The sequence below is a fragment of the Neophocaena asiaeorientalis genome, unplaced genomic scaffold (assembly GCF_003031525.2).
Source record: "Neophocaena asiaeorientalis asiaeorientalis breed wild unplaced genomic scaffold, Neophocaena_asiaeorientalis_V1.1 scaffold72, whole genome shotgun sequence".
NCBI lineage: Eukaryota > Metazoa > Chordata > Mammalia > Artiodactyla > Phocoenidae > Neophocaena > Neophocaena asiaeorientalis.
Window position 1 is genome coordinate 8,150,080 of NW_020185336.1, and position 18,114 is coordinate 8,168,193.

Genomic DNA, 18,114 nt, shown 5'->3' on the forward strand with positions numbered 1-18,114 from the left:
CAAACCAAAGTAGCACTGAATGTTATTTTCTGCCCCTAGGACTTTTTCCAACTATGAATGTCACACCTGGACACTTAATTTATTGTGTGAAAATGCAAAGCAGGAGGGGAAAAAGAACTCCTGTATTTGGAAGTTCCCACTTTCTTTTGCTAGCTTGTGATGACTACGTGACGTGCAGCCATTGAGTACTTACACTGATAGAGAGCACGGGACCAATTTTGTACATACAATATCTGTCAGTCCCGGCGCAGATGTCCTTGATGTCTTCTTCACTGTCTTCCAATCTGAGCTCCTTGTGCATAAACAGTGCAAATGCTTTCATTCTGTTAGGGCTTCCACCAACGCAGACAAACTGTTAATAAAAATAAACAATAACCCACCTTAGTAACTGGGATAAAAAGCAAGGGTCAGCTTTCAACTTTAATGTTTTTATTTTTCAATTATATTCTTAAGGGTATATGTAGATGTTATGGGTTATGTTCATGAGTTAACTAATTGGCATCATTAACCGGTAAATAAGGCAACCAGAAACATAGTTTATGTACATAATTAGTAATGAAAAAGATAATCACAAAACCAAAATAAGTGTTGATTTTGTTCAGGTGGCTGTTTCCTGGTGTTTTTGTCATGGTGAACATCAAGAAGCATCTTAAGTGGACATAGGCAGCTTATTGTTGGGCATTAGCAGGCTATAGGCTTAATGTGTCAATTCCGAGGACATGGAAATACATAACATGAGAACTATAAGTTTAGATGTGTTTTCTGATTCCACATTCCCAATCATACGTTTTTATTATAAAATATACTATGTTAATTTAAAGCTTTAAAGAAAACACATCAAGACTTTCCAACTTCTCATTCAGAAGACATTTTCATGGAACAAGCCTTATCATTGTAGACTAGAAATCTCACTACGGTATTTCTTCATTTCCAACAATTTGGTTTCATTTTTGTCTTATTCACATTTTAACATCTCTGAAATTACAATATGGATTGTAGTCAAGGGTGTCAAATCTAATAAAATATGGTAATAAAATTGTCTGGTGGTTGCTTGTGCAATAGCCTCTTAGGGGTACATCAGTCCCAGGGATGGGAGAGGTGGATGTCAGAGAGAGGATGGACATGGCCTAAGAGCAGCGTGGATGAGCAGCCAGACTGGTGGGGGGCAGGGCTCAGCAGTGGGGAGGAGGAGTGGCAGCAGATGTCAGAGACCCGAGGAAGCACAGCCCACAGAAAGGTGCCAGGTGCAAAGTCATTCTGGAATCTGAGCTGAGCAGTGAGGTGCACAGAGTCTGAAGAGGCTCCAAGTCAGAGAGATAAGGCAACACAATGGTTTAAGGACTAACCTTTGAGGTTAAAGAAGCCTGGCTTTGCACCCCAACCCTGTATCTGATTAAGTAGTTTGTTGAGTGTTATACATGTAATCTCTACGTGCCTCAGATTATCACCTCCAAAATAGAAACAAACAAAAAAACCGTAGTATCCTTCAGAGGGTTTTTGTGAGGATAAGATGGGATTGAACATGATGGGGGACAAAGCCAGGCACTTTCTGAGTGGTCAACAAATGGCAACTTCCGTTTTTCATATCATAGAGCAATTTCCTGGCCCTGCTTTTGAGCTTGCTTATTTGTGTCTGTATTTTTGGAATTTAGTGCAAATGAAACTAGTTCAAATCCAGTAAGGAAAAGGCAGCTGGTAGTGCCTGACTGATGTGGGCAGCATTAGGCAGAGCTTCAGAAGGATTGCCAGTGAGGCCCCTCACAAGGATAAAGAGTATCTGCCTAAGGAAATAACTGAGGTTGTAGAATTAGGTGCCCGATTCACAATTTACTGTGAGTATTGGGTGGTCTCATTACATGATGCATTTTGTTTCCATTTAGCAATAATTCCTATGCCACCCTCATTCTCGATTGTGGGATGTAATTATCCTTTTATCCAGGCCCTCTGCCTCTCTTCTACCCTCATTATTATCTTTTCTGTGTCTTCTTATGAGTTTCTCTGTTGGGGCCTAAAGTTGGTAATGAACTGCTATGAAAGTTAGCCATCAAGGCTGAGTAGCAAAGAGGATAAGACCATGGTCTAAGGTAAGTTTTTAAATTAGCATTGATTATTTGTGAAATATTCCCCTCTGTTCGTATGGATAGTTAAGACTTGGCTCAAGATCCAAGTACAAGGAGGTCATTTTTTGTTGTTGTTGTTTCCTTTTTACAAAATACAGTAGTTTGAAAATAACCTCAGTGTGTGGTGCCAGTAAATGTAAATTACAACTATTCAGATTGACCATAAAACCAAAACAGATGTTGGAATAGCTTGTGGTTTGAATTCTTCTTTGAACTGTAGATATTGCTGTAATCAACAGGAATTTCTGAATGTTTCTGGAAACATAAAGATGACAAGTGTAGACAAAAGCGTTTTTGTTCTTGAGGACTTACTTCTAAATCAGACTTACTAAATATCACCTATTGACACAATTTTCAGTCTGGCTGCTTTGACGAGGAGTAAAATATGGCTGAAGACCACCAACCAACAATGACTTTAAGTGACACTTTCTGTGATTTATGTCCCCCCCAAAAAATTATCATTTGTCCTGGTTTTATCAAAGAAGATAGAAATGTCTTGGGAAGGAGTCTGAAGCATTACAAAACTATGTTAAGGACTTTGCCTAAAGACTGCCAGAATGAACTCACTTTCAAATATGCCTAGTGTCTTGAAAGACTTAGCTTTGCCATGTTGTATTTACCTGGTCCTACTGCAGTATATGTATTTTGTCTGTTAATAAAGGAGTATAGAGACTTAAAATACATATTACATAGTATTGTAAGATAATGCTTTTCCATGTTACTTGAAATTTCTAGGGAGAGATTGGAGGGTACCAGTTAGTGATCTTATAAAAGATATATTTGGAGGTTGAATTTGAGTAGATAACTTCTAAAGATACTCCACTATATTTTTCAACTGATTGATTCAAGTCTATATGACAAAAGACATTAGCTGTTTACCAAAAACTGTTCCCCCTTCTTTCTGGGCACACTACTAAACTCAACTTCCCAGCCTCCTCTTCAGGTAGATGAGACCATATGCCTGAGTTCCAGCTACTAGAATGTGAACAGAAATGGGGTCACTTCCAGTTCTAACACATAGAAATCTCCCATTGGTGATCCTATAGATTGTCTTCTGTTTGTCTGCTGAATGGGTGCTGACACCCAGTGAAACTTTGCAAGGCACTCCTTGAAGATGACAGAGCAACAAGATAGAAGGAGCCTGGGTCCCTAATCACCAGTTGGAAGAAAGCCACTGATTGACCAGGAGCACCCACTTGGTACTCAGTGTGAGTGAGAAACAAACTTACGTTGTGTTAAGCCACTGATATTTTGAAGTAGCAACTAACAAAACCTTTTAAGTACAGTAAGTAAGAAAATGAATAAAATAGGAATGGTTGTCAGAATCGTTAAGATTTAAAATTTTACACACCCGGAGTTCTCCTTTTCTTTGAAGATAGTGCTATTAATAATGATTATCATCTCTGTGAAGACAAGGCTGAGTTTTCAGGTACTGATGGATTATGTCCTCTCTTATTAGCTAGAATTGCTACCCTGGGATTTAAGGGAGTCGAGAAATTGAACCTAGCATGTTCTTATTCAAAGATAAGAACGTAACTGGAAGGAGGCAAGTTTCTGAGAAGAGCATCTATAAATATAAGTCAGGCTTTACCTGTTGCCTCTAAAGAATAGGCTAAACAGCCAATTCTGATCATTTGGAACTACGTTACCTGCTCCCCAATATACACCCGCCCCCCCACACACACACTTTTGCCTCCTATCCATCAAAATGGCCCAATCAATAGAGCTGTTCTCTGGTAGAAAAAAATGGGTTCTAAACCAGAGCATGCCTTTTTATCCAAAAGAGAATCTATTGAAATGGTCCACAGCCAGGTGGATTATGAGCTTATAAGGTTGGATAGTGGTTATGATGAAGTATGAGAATAAGTGCTGATAAAAATCTAGGCAGGTAGAGGAGAGACAGATACCTAGATATGTAAATAAAAGATCACTTTCTATCTCAAAAACATCAGTCTATTTAGTTATTAATTAGATGTTCATGTTAGTTTATTAATTATGATAGGTCATTTAATTAATCAGAATTATCCTTATGTAAGCGTCCTGGAAAAGTCATTGTGAAGCATGAACCTCAAACCCAACATTTGAATTCAGGTAAAGTCCAGTTAATGAGTATCAAAGACAGCCTTGATCAATTTACTCTTGGAGCATAAACATCAGAAACAGCAGTAGGAAAAGATGAAAAGATGAAGCAAAAGATTGAGGGAGGCCATGAAAGAGCAAAGAGCCACTGACTGCAGAGGAGTAGGGAAATGGGCGGGTCACATCAGATCAGCCCACACCATCACACCTGTGCCCTAGGAAAGATGGGAGGGGGAGGGAGCAATGTAGCCCCTACTGTTAATGAATATCATAGACTTATTTCTTCTCCCCACCCTGCCACCCTTCCTTCCTTCTCCTCCTCCTCCTTCTTTGTCTAGCTAACCGCCTCCTCCTATTCCTCCCCTTTCTTCAATGCCCCCTGTCAATTAATGGACTATTCTCAGTTATGATGACTCAAAAAGCCCAGTTAGTGCAGTGGGCAAGAACCCTGGAAATTGGACTTAGAAGAATTTGGTCCAAGTCCTAGCTCTGCCACTATATGGTGTAATTTGTTAACCACCTTTGACCACTCTGAATTCAATTTCCTTGTTTTATGGAGGAAATGAATATCTGCTACACCCACCTAAAAGAGGGAATGTGAAGATTTGAGGTAGTGGGTCTGAGAGCTTTTATTTTTGTTCTTGTAATTGCTAAAGGAGTGAATAAAAGTCAGATGAAACTGCACAATTCTCTAGCGGTGGGACTGTGATTAGGTGTAGGCCTTTTAGAAAACAAAAATATTTTTTAAGTTCATTCCCTTTGACCATTTCTGTAAATCTTAATAGACTTAAATGTAAAAAAAATTATAGGTACAAAAATATCCATTTGAGTGTGTTTATGATAGAAAATACTTCAACATTAAAGTCAATAGTAGACTATGTAATGTATGGCAGAGGCACTTGGCATCCATAAACCATGTGTTTCAAAGAGAACATTATAATATGGGGAAATGTTAATGACATAAAGTTAAGTGAAAAACACAGACTGTAAAGTTATGTAATTCCAACTATTTAAAAATCTATTTGTTAAAAAGAACTGAAAGAAAAGAAAATAGGTTGATGGCATCATTGTTTAGCTGGTAGGGGTTTTTTTAGACGTGTTTTTAAAAATCATTGTTCTAGATTGGTTCAAGATGACAGAGTAGAAGGACATGCACTCACTCCCTCTTGCAAGAGCACTGGAATCACAAGTAACTGCTGAACAATCATTGACAGGAAGACACTGGAACTCACCAGAAGAGATACCCCACATCCAAAGAAAAAGGAGAAGCCACAATAAGATGGCAGGAGGGGTGCAATCACAATAAACTCAAATCCCATAACTGCTGAGTGGGTGACACACAGACTAGAGAACAATTATACCACAGAAGTCCACTCACTGGAGTGAAGGTTCTAAGCCCCACATCAGGCTTCCCAACCTGGGGGTCCAGCAATGGGAGGAGGAATTCCCAGAGAATCAGACTTTGAAGGCTAGTGGGATTTGACTGTAGGACTTTGACAGGACTGGGGGAAACAGAGACTCCACTCTTGGAGGGCACACACAAAGTAGTGTGTGCATCAGGACCCAGGGGAAGGAGCAGTGACCCCATAGGAGACTGAACCAGACCTACCTGCTAGTGTAGAGGGTCTCCTGCAGAGGTGGGAGGTGGCTCTGGCTCACTGTGGGGACAAGGACACTGGAAGCAGAAGTTCTGGGAAGTACTTCTTGGCATGAGCCCTCCCGGCATCCACCATTAGCCCCACCAAACAGCCTATAGCCTCCAGTGCTGGGCTGCTTCAGGCCAAACAACCAACAGGGAGGGAACTCAGCCCCACCCATCAGCAGACAAGCAGATTAAAGTTGTACTGAACACTGCCCACCAGAGCAACACCCAGCTCTGCCCACCACCAGTGCTTCCCATCAGGAAGCTTGCACAGGCCTCTTAGATAGCCTCATCCACCAGAGGACAGACAGCAGAAGGAAGAAGAAATACAATCCTGCAGCCTGTGGAACGAAAACCACATTCACAGAATGATAGACAAAATGAAAAGGCAGAGGACTATGTATCAGATGAAGGAAAATGATAAAACCTCAGAAAAACAACTAAATGAAGTGGAGATAGGCAACCTTCCAGAAAAAGAATTCAGAATAATGATAGTGAAGATGATCCAGGACCTTGGAAAAAGAATGGAGGCAAGGATCGAGAAGATGCAAGAAATGCTTAACAAAGACCTAGAAGAATTAAAGAACAAACAAACTTTGTTATACAGCAGAAAATAACACAACATTGTGAGGCAATTATACTCCAATAAAGATGTTAAAAAAAAGAAAATAAGGAAACAGAGGCTTTAAAAGACACAAAAGACCAAATTGATTTAATTGATAATTATCAGACATTCCATCCCAAAAGAGCAGATTACACTTTCTTCTCAAGTGCACAGGTAACATTCTCCAGGATAGATCACATCTTGGGTCACAAATCAAGCCTCGGGAAATTTAAGAAAACTGAAATAATATCAAACATCTTTTCCGACCACAACACTATGAGATTAGAAATAAATTACAGGGAAAGAAACGTAAAAAACACAAGCACATGGAAGCTAAACAATACGTTACTAAATAACCAAGAGATCACTGAAGAAATCAAAGAGGAAATCAAAAAATACCTAGAGACAAGTGACAGTGCAAACACGGCGACCCAAAACCTATGGGGTGCAGCAAAAGCAGTCCTAAGAGAGAAGTTTATGGCAATACAATCCTACCTCAAGAAACAAGAAAAATTGCAAATAAATAATCTAACCTAACATCTAAAGGAACTAGAGAAAGAAGAACAAACAAAACCCAAAGTTAGTAGATGGAAAGAAATCATAAAGGTCAAAGCAGAAATAAATGAAGTAGAAACAAAGAAAACAATAGCAAAGATCAATAAAACTAAAAGCTGGTTCTTTGAGAAGATAAACAAAATTGATAAACCTTTAGCTAGACTCATCAAGAAAAATAGGAAGACTTAAATCAATAAAGTTAGCAATGAAAAAGAAGTTACAACGGACACCGCAGAAATACAAAGCATCATAAGAGACTACTACAAGCAACTCTATGCCAATAAAATGGACAACCTGGAAGAAATGGACAAATTCTTAGGAAGGTATAACCTTCCAAGACTGAACCAGGAAGAAACAGAAAATATGAACAAACCAATCACAAGTAATCAAATTGAAACTGTGATGAAAAATCTTCCAACAAACAAAAGTCCAGGACCAGATGACTTCACAGGTGAATTCTATCAAACATTTAGAAAAGAGCTAACACCCATCTTTCTCAAACTCTTCCAAAAAATTGCAGAGGAAGGAATACTCCCAAACTCATTCTATGAGGCCACCATCACCCTGATTCCAAAACCAGACAAAGATACTATAAAAAAAAAGAAAGTTACAGACCAATATCACTGATGAATATAGATGCAAAAATCCTCAACAAAATGCTAGCAAACGGAATCCAACAACACACTAAAAGGATCATGCAGCATGATCAAGTGGGATTTATACCAGGGATGCAAGGATTCTTCAATATACAAAAAATCAATCAGTGTGATACACCATATTAACAAATTGGAGAATTAAAAACCATATGATCATCTCAGTAGATGCAGAAAAAGCTTTTGACAACATTCAACACCCATTTATGATAAAGACTCTCCAGAAAGAGGGCATAGAGGGAACCTACCTCAACACAATAAAGGCCATATACGACAAACCCACAGCAAACATCATTCTCAATGGTGAAAAGCTGAAAGCATTTCCTCTACAATCAGGAACAAGACAAGGATGTCCACTCTTGCCACTGTTATTCAGCATAGGTTTGGAAGTCCTAGCCATGGCAATCAGAGAAGAAAAAGAAATAAAAGGAATACAAATTGGAAAAGAAGTAAAACTGTCAGTGTTTGCAGATGACATGATACTGTACATAGATAATCCTAAGGATGCCACCAGAAAACTACTAGAGGTAATTGATGAACTTGGTAAAGTTGCAGGATACAAAATTAATGCACAGAAGGACTTCTCTGGTGGTGCAGTGGTTAAGAATCTGCCTGCCAATGCAGGGGACATGGGTTCAAGCCCTGATCCAGGAAGATCCCACATGCCGCGGAGCAATTAAGCCCATGTACCACAAATACTGAGCATGCGCTCTAGAGCCTGCAAGCCACAACTACTGAACCCGCATGCCACAACTAGTGAAGCCCACGTGCCTCGAGCCCGTGCTCTGCAACAAGAGAAGCCACCACGATGAGAAGCCCACCCCCCGCAGCAAAGAGTAACCCCCACTCGCCACAGCTAGAGAAACCCCATGCAAAGCAACGAAGACCCCATCGTAGTCAAATAAATAAATAAATAAATAAAAATTAATGCACAGAAATCTCTTGCATTCCTATACACTAACAACAAAAGTTCAGACAGAGAAATTAAGGAAACAATCCCATTCACCATTGCAACAAAAAGAATAAAATACCTAGGGAAACAAAAGACCTGTATGCAGGAAACTATAAGACACTAATGAAAGAAATTAAAGATGATACAAACAGATAGAGAGATATACCATGTTCTTGGATTGGAAGAATCAATATTGTGAAAATGACTATACTACCAAAAGCAATCTACAGATTCAGTGCAATCCCTATCAAATTACCAATGGCATTTTTTACAGAACTAGAACAAAAAAATCTTAAAATCTGTGTGGAGACACAAAGACCCCATATAGCCAAAGTAATCTTGAGGGAAAAAAACGGAGCTGGAGGAATCAGACTCCCTGATTTCAGACTATACTACAAAGGTTCAGTAATCAAGACAATATGGTACTGGCACAAAAAAAGAGACTGTCATACAGAGTGAAGTAAGTCAGAAAGAGAAAAACAAATATCGTATATTAACACATATATGTGGAATCTAGAAAAATGGTACAGATGAACCAGTTTGCAAGGCAGAAATAGAGACACAGATGTAGAGAACAAACGTATGGACACCAAGGGGGGACACCTGGGGTCAGGGGGGGAGTGGTGGTGGTGGGATGAATTGGGAGGTTGAGATTGACATATATACACTAATATATATAAAATAGGTAACTAATAAGAACCTGCTGTATTAAATTTAATTTAAAAAATAAAAATCTTTGTTCTTATTTATATTTTCCCAATTTTAAATAATGAACATGAGTCATTTTTATAATTAACATATATATTAAGATAAATAATACTGACATAAAATTTTCCTAGTAGCATTCCAGAAACAATGATTTCATAATATTTTTTATGAAATAACAAAAATCTTAATAATATGAAATATCAAATAATGGTTGTTTTCAAGAAGTGGTATAAGATAGTATTTTTAGTTTTGTTGAGTTATTTCATGATTTGATAAAATGAGAATTAGTGAGGTTCATCTATAATTGAAGATGTTAAATAGTGAACTGAATCGTAATGAATTCTGAACACCCAGCAGTATTGTCAGTAAAATTGTATTTATCTTTAGGGACCAGAAGAGTCAAATAACCATGTTTGCATTAGATTTAGTTTGGGAACCTTTATATCTTATTAAGGTGGAAATGACTGTTCATGATGTACACATTCTAAATTGTTTCAGAGAACGAGCACAGCTTTTGTTCCTATTGGGACCTCTGACATTTCTCTAGCCAAAGGTGTAAAGTTTATCTTAGGAAAATAAGGAGAAATATCACCAGAGGAAACTCAATTGTTTTTCCTAAAGTTAGAAATACTTTTACCTTTACATCCCCAAACATTTCTGGTAGGTTGTGTGTTTTCGTTCCTAAATCCAAGTGATAGAGAACATCTTCATCCATAGAGTCCAGGTAAGGATTTTTAACATGAACAAAACCTTTTCTGAAAAAAATAATACAAAGAAGGTGTAAAGGAATTTGGAGGGATACCACACAAAAGGGAAATATCAGTCTACACCTATGATAACCACTAGCCCAAATATTGGACAAAAACCTTCATTTAGGATTAATTGATTTGTAAGGAAGCAATGTGGTATAATAATGAATAAAAATGGCTAATATTTGTTGTGCACTTACTATGTACCAGGCATAGCGTTAAGCATGAAAATTTTACAATGTCGTGAAAACTGCATATAATAAACACATTACCTCATTTAATCCCATGACCATTCTATTAGGTAAGTAATACTAATAATTCATAAGAAGCCAAGGCTTACAGAAGTTGAGAAACTTGTGCAAGATTACACAACCAGTAGATTACAGAACAGTCATTTCTACCCAATTCTGTCCAGCCCTGGTGGCTATTTTCTTTCTTCGAAAGAGAGGCTGTGTAACATAAGCTACTGGGCTCTGGAATCAGACTGCCTGGATTCCCCTGCCAGTTCAACTATATATATACTAATTGTGCAACCTTGGGTATATTATTTTATCCTTGTTGTTTGGCTTCCTCATCTGTAAGATTGGTATAGTGAAAATAATAACTGCTTTGCAAGATTGCCTAAGGCCTGAATGAGATAATGTTTGTAACACAGCTGATGTACAGTGAACATAGAATAACTAACTCTCATTCTTATACTTCCCAACGTGGAGGACCTGACAGGTACTAGCTTTAGAAAGACTGACATGAAAAAGTAGAGTGTGGCAAAGAATGCAATGTGTTCATCAAACCCCAATCCTTTTTCCTCCTGGGCACATTGCTAGACCACATTCCCAGCTTCTCTTGCAGTAAAGTGAGGTCATATGACTGAGTTCTGGCCATTGGAATGTGGGTGGAAGTGATGTGTCTACTTCTAGGCCTGGCTCCCAAAAAACTAGTATCTCCCTCAAATTTGTTTCTCTTCCTCTCTCTGTCAATGGATGTGCAGAGTAGACACCAGTCCTTTACTCCATCAGCCTGTTTTGGATTGAGCAAGAAGCCACTGACATTTTAAGCAGTATTAGCCTGCTGGCCAATAAGAGGTTCTTTGTTAACATACTATGAAATGATCTTTTTTCATTAGAAGATCTAAATGAGAAGTAAGTGAAGCAGGATGATGGGGTCAAAACAGAAAGCTGAGTAGGATCCTGGAGAGACTGAATGTAGGTATAATAGAAAAAGGAAGAATAAACAGGCACAGAGTTCTAAAGCAACAGGATTTAGAGCTTATAAAAAAGAAATGCTCAAGAAAAAGCATGAAGGAAAAGAAGTGAGACTAAAGAGCTTGGAGAAAGGGGAAGTGATCAAGTCAAAGACCTAATTTTAGTAATCATGCAAAACCATAAGAGTACAAAATTATTGTAATAAGGAAAGTAAGACTTAAAAACAGAAGGTAAGGTAAGAAAGAGGACACTTCAAAGTAGAAACTCTATTTTCCAGCAGCCTCCTTCCACCAGATGCCCAGAAGAGAATGTGGAGATATTACTAAGAAGCCAATGGAAAGACAAGCTTACCAGAAAGAAAGGACTACAACTAGAAGGCCTTAAAGCCATTCTTTTTCAAAAAATTCATTTTATTGTAGTATAGTCGATTTACAATGTTGTGTTAATTTCTGCTGTACAGCAAGGTAATTCATTTATACATATACATACATTCTTTTTCATATTCTTTTCCATTATGGTTTATCCCGGGATCCTGAATATAGTTCCCTGTGCTGTACAGTAGGACCTTGTTGTTTATCCATTCTATATATACTAGTTTGCATCTGCTAATCCCAAACTCATAATCCATCCCTCCCCCGTCCCCTCTCCCCATTGGCAACCACAAATCTGTTCTTTATGTCTGTGAGTCTGTTTCTGTTTCGTAGATTAGTTCATTTGTGTCATATTTTAGATTCCACATATAAGTGGTATCATATGGTAGTTGTCTTAAAGCCATTCTTGATGTCAGCCCATCACTCCATTACCCAGTGCAGTTCAGTGGTTATCCGTTCGCTCCCACTCATCTTGGATGTGACATCCCAGTACCACCCTGGCCATATCAGCCATTCTGGTGATGCCGTGGCTGCCAGCCTTCCTGCCCTTTCCCCTACTGCATGAACACTGCCTCACACCACAGTGGATCCAGCCATCTTTACCAAGAACCATCTGGAACTTCTCTGCTCTACGGTCCTCCCATTTCCCTCCAAATACCTTAAAACATCTTAACAAAAACCTTGTATGTTTCTGTATCTCCAATGGTCCTCAACCTGACTGTGCATTAAGATCACCAAGGGGTTTCGAAGAAAACACTGTTGCTCAGGCCCCAATTAATTTAGACTCTGAAATTATTTTTTAAATCTTCCTGGATGATCTGATGTGCAGCCAAAGTTAAGAACCCCTGCTTTAGGCCTTTGTTCCTGAAACATCCTTCTCCTTGCCCTCAGTTTTTCACCTATTAGTATCCTACTCATTCTTCAAGGTCAAATTCAAATATCACCTCCTCTGTGAAGGCTTTTCCAAGTATCTTTCCTCTCTGGTCAGTATGAATTCCCCCCCACTGTGCTCCTAAAGCATTTATTTGGCATTTCATATGTTAATTTTCTGCCTTCCCAGAAAGATTTTGAATTCCCTCATGCAAGCTGTCTCATGTATCTTTTAAAATTCCTAAATATTTAAAAATTTTATTTGTTAAATTAACTGTTCAGGAAGTAGAACAGTAATACTATTAATTTCAAAAACATTTAGGACAACAGATTCTTAATTAGTTAGTGGATCATAGCTGGTTTCAAAAAGAAAGCATTCCATGATGTACTTTCCTACATCAGAAAAAGCATCAAAGCCTCAAAGCAGAAGGACACCTTCTTTCTTCTCTTGCTGAGGGGCAAGAAAATATTTACCCACTGTCCCTTGCTAGACAAAGTGTGGTCAATGAACCAGGAGCGTCAGCAGCATCGCCTGGACAGCTTGTTAGAAATGCAAAGTCTCAGTCCCTACCCTAGACATACTGAATTACAATCTGAATTTTGACTAACTCTTACGTGATTCCCATGCACATTAAAGTTTGAGAAACACTGCCATACACTTTATCTTCCAGTTTCTATTATGCTTTCAGTTTTACTCTCCCAAAACTGCTTTCACTATCTGGTGAGTTTTCCTTTGGATTCCCAGCTGAATCTATGAATCATCACTCTATGAAAGAGTGTCATTCATCTACTCCAGTGAGTCAAACTCTTAACTACATATCAGAGTCACCCGTGGTGCTGAGTACTGATACCTGGGCCCAACTCCTAGAAATTCTGATTCAGTTGGTCGAGGAGTTCTGGGACTTTGTATTGTTTAAATCACCGATCTACTCCACCTCTCCTATCTTCAAGAAGAAATTCGCAGACTGGGATAACCGTTCATTATATTCTCTTGTGTTAATTATAGTACCCCTCTTAATTCATTCTTTAGTCTCTTTGATGTCTGTCCCAATGTCTAATGATCTCTTGGGCCAACAATTGGGGCAGGGAGACATCTATAGAAGATTTTTATTCCATTAGGCTCATCAAGAAGCACTTCTAAGATGATCACTCTGTCAGTGGCCAAAGGAAGGACCAATTTGGGGTATCATGCCAAATTTAACCCAGCATGAATCAGACAATTGCAATACTTCAATCTTTCCAAGATACATAATTTTTATTAAATAGACTTGCATTTACTGTTTTCTCCTCTATCTTGTTTTTCAGTTTTTCCCAAAAACATAAGCCAAAGATGCAGTTGGGAATAAAGTCTTTTAGCAAACTATGACATGCTACATAGCATGGTCAGTATTAAATATTGGTAACCAAAGTAAAGTGCTGGGTGAGCAGTCTTTCCATTTTACCATTACCTTCATTTTCATAATGTTTCCCTTTCCCTCTCCTTGGCTTCCCTGAAGAAATGAACACAGTGGGAGGCTACCTCTGTTTGGAATGGGTATGTGGAGCATTTTGTGAAATGCTGTCCTGATGGAGCCTTTAAGCCAGACATTTAGAAGGAACTTACAAAAATTCCTTAAGCCTCATGAAGATTAATGCTCTATTATGTTCTGTGAACCTGGGGCAGGAATTGGAGCTAAATTTGCAGACAGCTTTGGCAGATTTATGTCTACCCCTGAGATGAATAACCTACACGGTATTTTAGAAGTGCATTCTATGTAAAGTCCACCACAAAGCACGTGAAATCACTTCATAATAAGCTGCAACACAGTTACATCTCCCTTAGACACTGGGAGGCCCCTTTAATTATTTCTCACATACAGCCCACGGTCCTGGGATTAAAGACTGAACTCCAGGCTGAATTCCAGGCTGAACTGTGAATTCGTTCATTCATGCATGTTTTGTGTGACTTGTTTTGCCCCACTTTCTTTTTTCTTTAATTGAGATGTGATTGACATATTGCCCCACTTTTTTTTTTTTTTGCGGTACGCAGGCCTCTCACTGTTGTGGCCTCTCCCGTTAAGGAGCATAGGCTCCGGACACGCAGGCCCAGCAGCCATGGCTCATGGGCCCAGCCGCTCCACGACATGTGGGATCTTCTCGGACCGGGGCACGAACCCGTGTTCCCTGCATCGGCAGGCGGACTCTCAACCACTGGGCCACCAGGGAAGCCCTGCCTCACTTTCTTAGATGAGCTAACCCCTTCCAAGAACTGAGAACTGAAAATGCCATTGAGAAGAAAATTGGCATTGTTTTTATTTCATTTTGTATTCTGAACTGTGTTCCAACTATATGATCTCTAAACTTAAGAAACTTACATAACTGTAGAAATCCATCTTCTGAATATTTAATATAAAATCCAAAGAACCTCCCATTTCATCAAAACCAATAAAAGATCAAAATTACTCACCCAACATATGTATTCCTCTCAGATCTCATGGATGTATTGGAAGCAGGAAAACTCGAAGTCATACTTTGTATTATGAGGATAGTCACTCTTAAGTTGATATCAGGAAAGAAAAATATTGTGATTTACTATTAAATTATAGATCAAATTATGGTAGAATGACAATTTAGAATGCCACTCTCCCTTAAAACTTGTTTTCTTCCGAAATTGCTAATGGAACTTTTCCCTTAGCATTCTAAACTCCCTCATTAATTCAAAAATATTCTCCCTGACATGGCCTTTTAAACTACAGCCCAGCTCTCAGAGCAACACTTCCCCAAGAAGATAGGTTCCCTTTGAAGGTGTGGCATCCTACCTCTTTAATAGGATAGGTTGGTTAGCTTGTTAACTGTTGACCAACACACCTTTCCCTTACATCTGGCCTTGGTCCAGCATGGGTCTGGGGTAACACACAGACTTATTTACTTTTAGACAACTGTATATGGTTGCAAGTCCTCCATTGATTTCCGTAACAAATCCACCAGGTTGTCTCAGAATGTGTCCAGTACACGTGAGAACTTTCAGTTCCCAAACATTTCATTTTCTCACCTCATCCTACCTCTCATCAACGTGTTTTCATTCTTTGTGATCACAAGTGAGAAAAACACACAAAGTCAGGACCTCAGAACACTCCTTCATCTGAACTTTGCCCATTCAAATTCACACAGAAGTTCTGATAATTAAACAAAGCCTGTTTCCCAGGACCTCTTTATTTAGCTAAACCTGAGGCTGCCTGTAAAATCCAATGAAGCAGCTGTCCGAAGTCAACACAGGTAGAATAACAAAATATAGACTAGTGTTTTCAGAAAACAGGGTACCTCTGTTAAGAAATCCATGAATTTACTATGTTTGCTGCTGCTTCTCACTTTATACTTCTGGGGACAGAAAATCTAAAAGACTTTAGAGGAACTTTATCCTGTTTCCCTTTTGGCTCAGCTCTGATGGCAATCAGCTGAAGTTCTATGATGGTGAGAGCATTAGGAATATTAGTCTCATGACTTTCAAGCACATCAGAGCTTAAAATGTCCATAAATGCCCAAACAGCAGCAGATACAAGGCATTTCATAACGTGCATGGATTTCTCTGTAAGAATGTGTGTAACAGTGAAGAATCAAATGCCCATATCTTACTAGGGAGCTCCATCTTAAATATACTCCTCTTCCTGGTGATAGTCGTTGTAGACAGACCCCTCGAATTCCATGCTGGCCTCCTTTGGTCCATCTTGGTCAGCTAGCAAAGTTTACAGATTGAGAAGGAAAGAGAATAAGTAGGGAACCAGTGTAGCAGCCTAAATCTTGCCACTGCCACCACCAAATGGACATTTGTCACTTTGCCCTAGGCATCCAAAAATCGCCAAGGAAACTGATCTTGGTGAAGGTAATGACAACTTTGAGGCAAAATGAGCCTGCACATGTGTGTTGCTTGTAACTTGGGATGGTAGTTCCTGTTTGTAGTTTATAATAATACATATTTTCTCTGACCTCATGACCCACCTCAGAGCGGTGTACCTGCTGCTCTTTCCCAACGCCCACTGAGAGTTTTCAGACTCAGCATGCCCACTTACCACTGCTGGGGCCTTCCCACTTGTATTTGGTATTCCATGCTCTATCTCTCAATTTATTGTTGGGTATAATGAGGACGAACCCCACCCAATTCCAGTCTGGCATTTACCTCTGGATCTGACAGGTGAAAATATTAGCTAATTAGATAAGTGCTAGATGATTAATTACTCCAGCAAATTAATTAGACTAATTAACCTGTTGGTTTCCAATACAAATTCTGTCAGCCAATGATCTTTTTTTTTTAATTGAAGTATAGTTGATTTACAATGTTGTGTTAGTTTCTGGTGTACAGTAAAGCAATTCAGTTACACATATATATGTATATATTTATATTCTTTCTCATATTCTCTTGGGTTATGGTTTATTACAAGGTTCCTTGTGCTGTACAGTAAGACTTTGTTGTCTATCTATTTTATATACAGTAGTTTGTATCCGCTAATCCCAAACTCCTAATTTATCCTTTCCCACCCCCTTTCTGCTGGGATAACCGTAAGTTTGTTTTCTGTGTCTGTCAGCCAATGATCTTCATCACTGACAGTGCCAGGTAATGCCAGCAAAGATTTATGGACCCCATATAACAGCTCCCCGGGACATTATGTAAGTGGTCATCATCTGGGTGAAATGCAGAATAGTCTTGTACAATCTATGAAAGCAGAGTATTAATTCATGTTTTCTGAGTAGTCTTCTTTTTCCTAGTTTTCAGTCTTTTTAAGACTCAATCCTACTCTTATGATAGATTGTTCCTCGATAATTTTTTTTAATTATCCATATTGCAAAAGGCTAGTCACCTGAACAGAATGGGAAAAGTTTTCATTTTTAGAAAGCATGCACAAGGCAAACTCACGCCATCACTGGGCATTTTGTGAACAAAGGGCACGTGCCAGGAAGAGCCCATGACTCAGCAGCACAGCTTTGAGATTAGCAGAGGCTGTATCAATTCCACCAGATCCATGCTCCACAGTGTCTGGCCTGGGGCAAAACATTTCACTTCCCACTGTCGTCCTCCATTGTGCCAGCAATTTCTTATTCTCGCTCTCATGAATATTTTCTCTCTGCTTTAATTTTGCCCCTGAACCTCTAATGTTGGAGAAGAGAAATCAGAATCCTGGCGTGCAACTGGGTAGCATTTGGCTGTCTCCCCAGTTGACACATTTTCTGCTGAATCTGTGCTGTTTACTCATGTAGACTTAGGACCATACCCTGCCCCTAAAACAGTGCTCCTATCACGCTGGGGAGGGACATAACTAGGAATTTGGGGCTCTTAGAACCTTGCTGTAAAGCCTGGGTATCTACCGAGTATCAGACACTGAGCCAAATTCTTTTTTTCTTTTTTTTAATAGATTATTTATTCATTCATCCATTCATTTATTTATTTTTGGCTGTGTCAGGTTTTTGTTGCTGCAAGCGGGGGTACTCTTTGTTGCAGTGTATGGGCTTCTCATTGTGGTGGCTTCTTGTTGCGGAGCACGGACTCTAGGCGCGCAGGCTTCAGTAGTTGTGGCTCGCAGGCTCTAGAGCTCAGTCTCAGTAGTTGTGGTGCAGGGACTTAGTTGCTCCGCGGCATG

The 18,114-nt window shown here is 39.2% G+C and overlaps 1 protein-coding gene across 2 annotated transcripts in view; it reads right to left on the minus strand.

The window, feature by feature from the left end:
- The window catches only part of UPP2 (uridine phosphorylase 2), a 42,104-nt gene extending 26,844 nt beyond the window's left edge, over positions 1–15,260 (minus strand). For both annotated transcript variants that reach the window (XM_024735997.1, XM_024735998.1), the window contains exons 1-3: positions 14,952–15,260; positions 9,951–10,068; positions 194–352 (exon numbers count right to left, since the gene is read on the minus strand). In XM_024735997.1, coding sequence (XP_024591765.1) covers positions 194–352; positions 9,951–10,068; positions 14,952–15,013 — 339 coding nt within the window. In that variant the 5' untranslated portion in view covers positions 15,014–15,260. The remainder of the gene's footprint in view (positions 1–193; positions 353–9,950; positions 10,069–14,951) is intronic.
- Between the last annotated feature and the right edge of the window lie 2,854 nt (positions 15,261–18,114).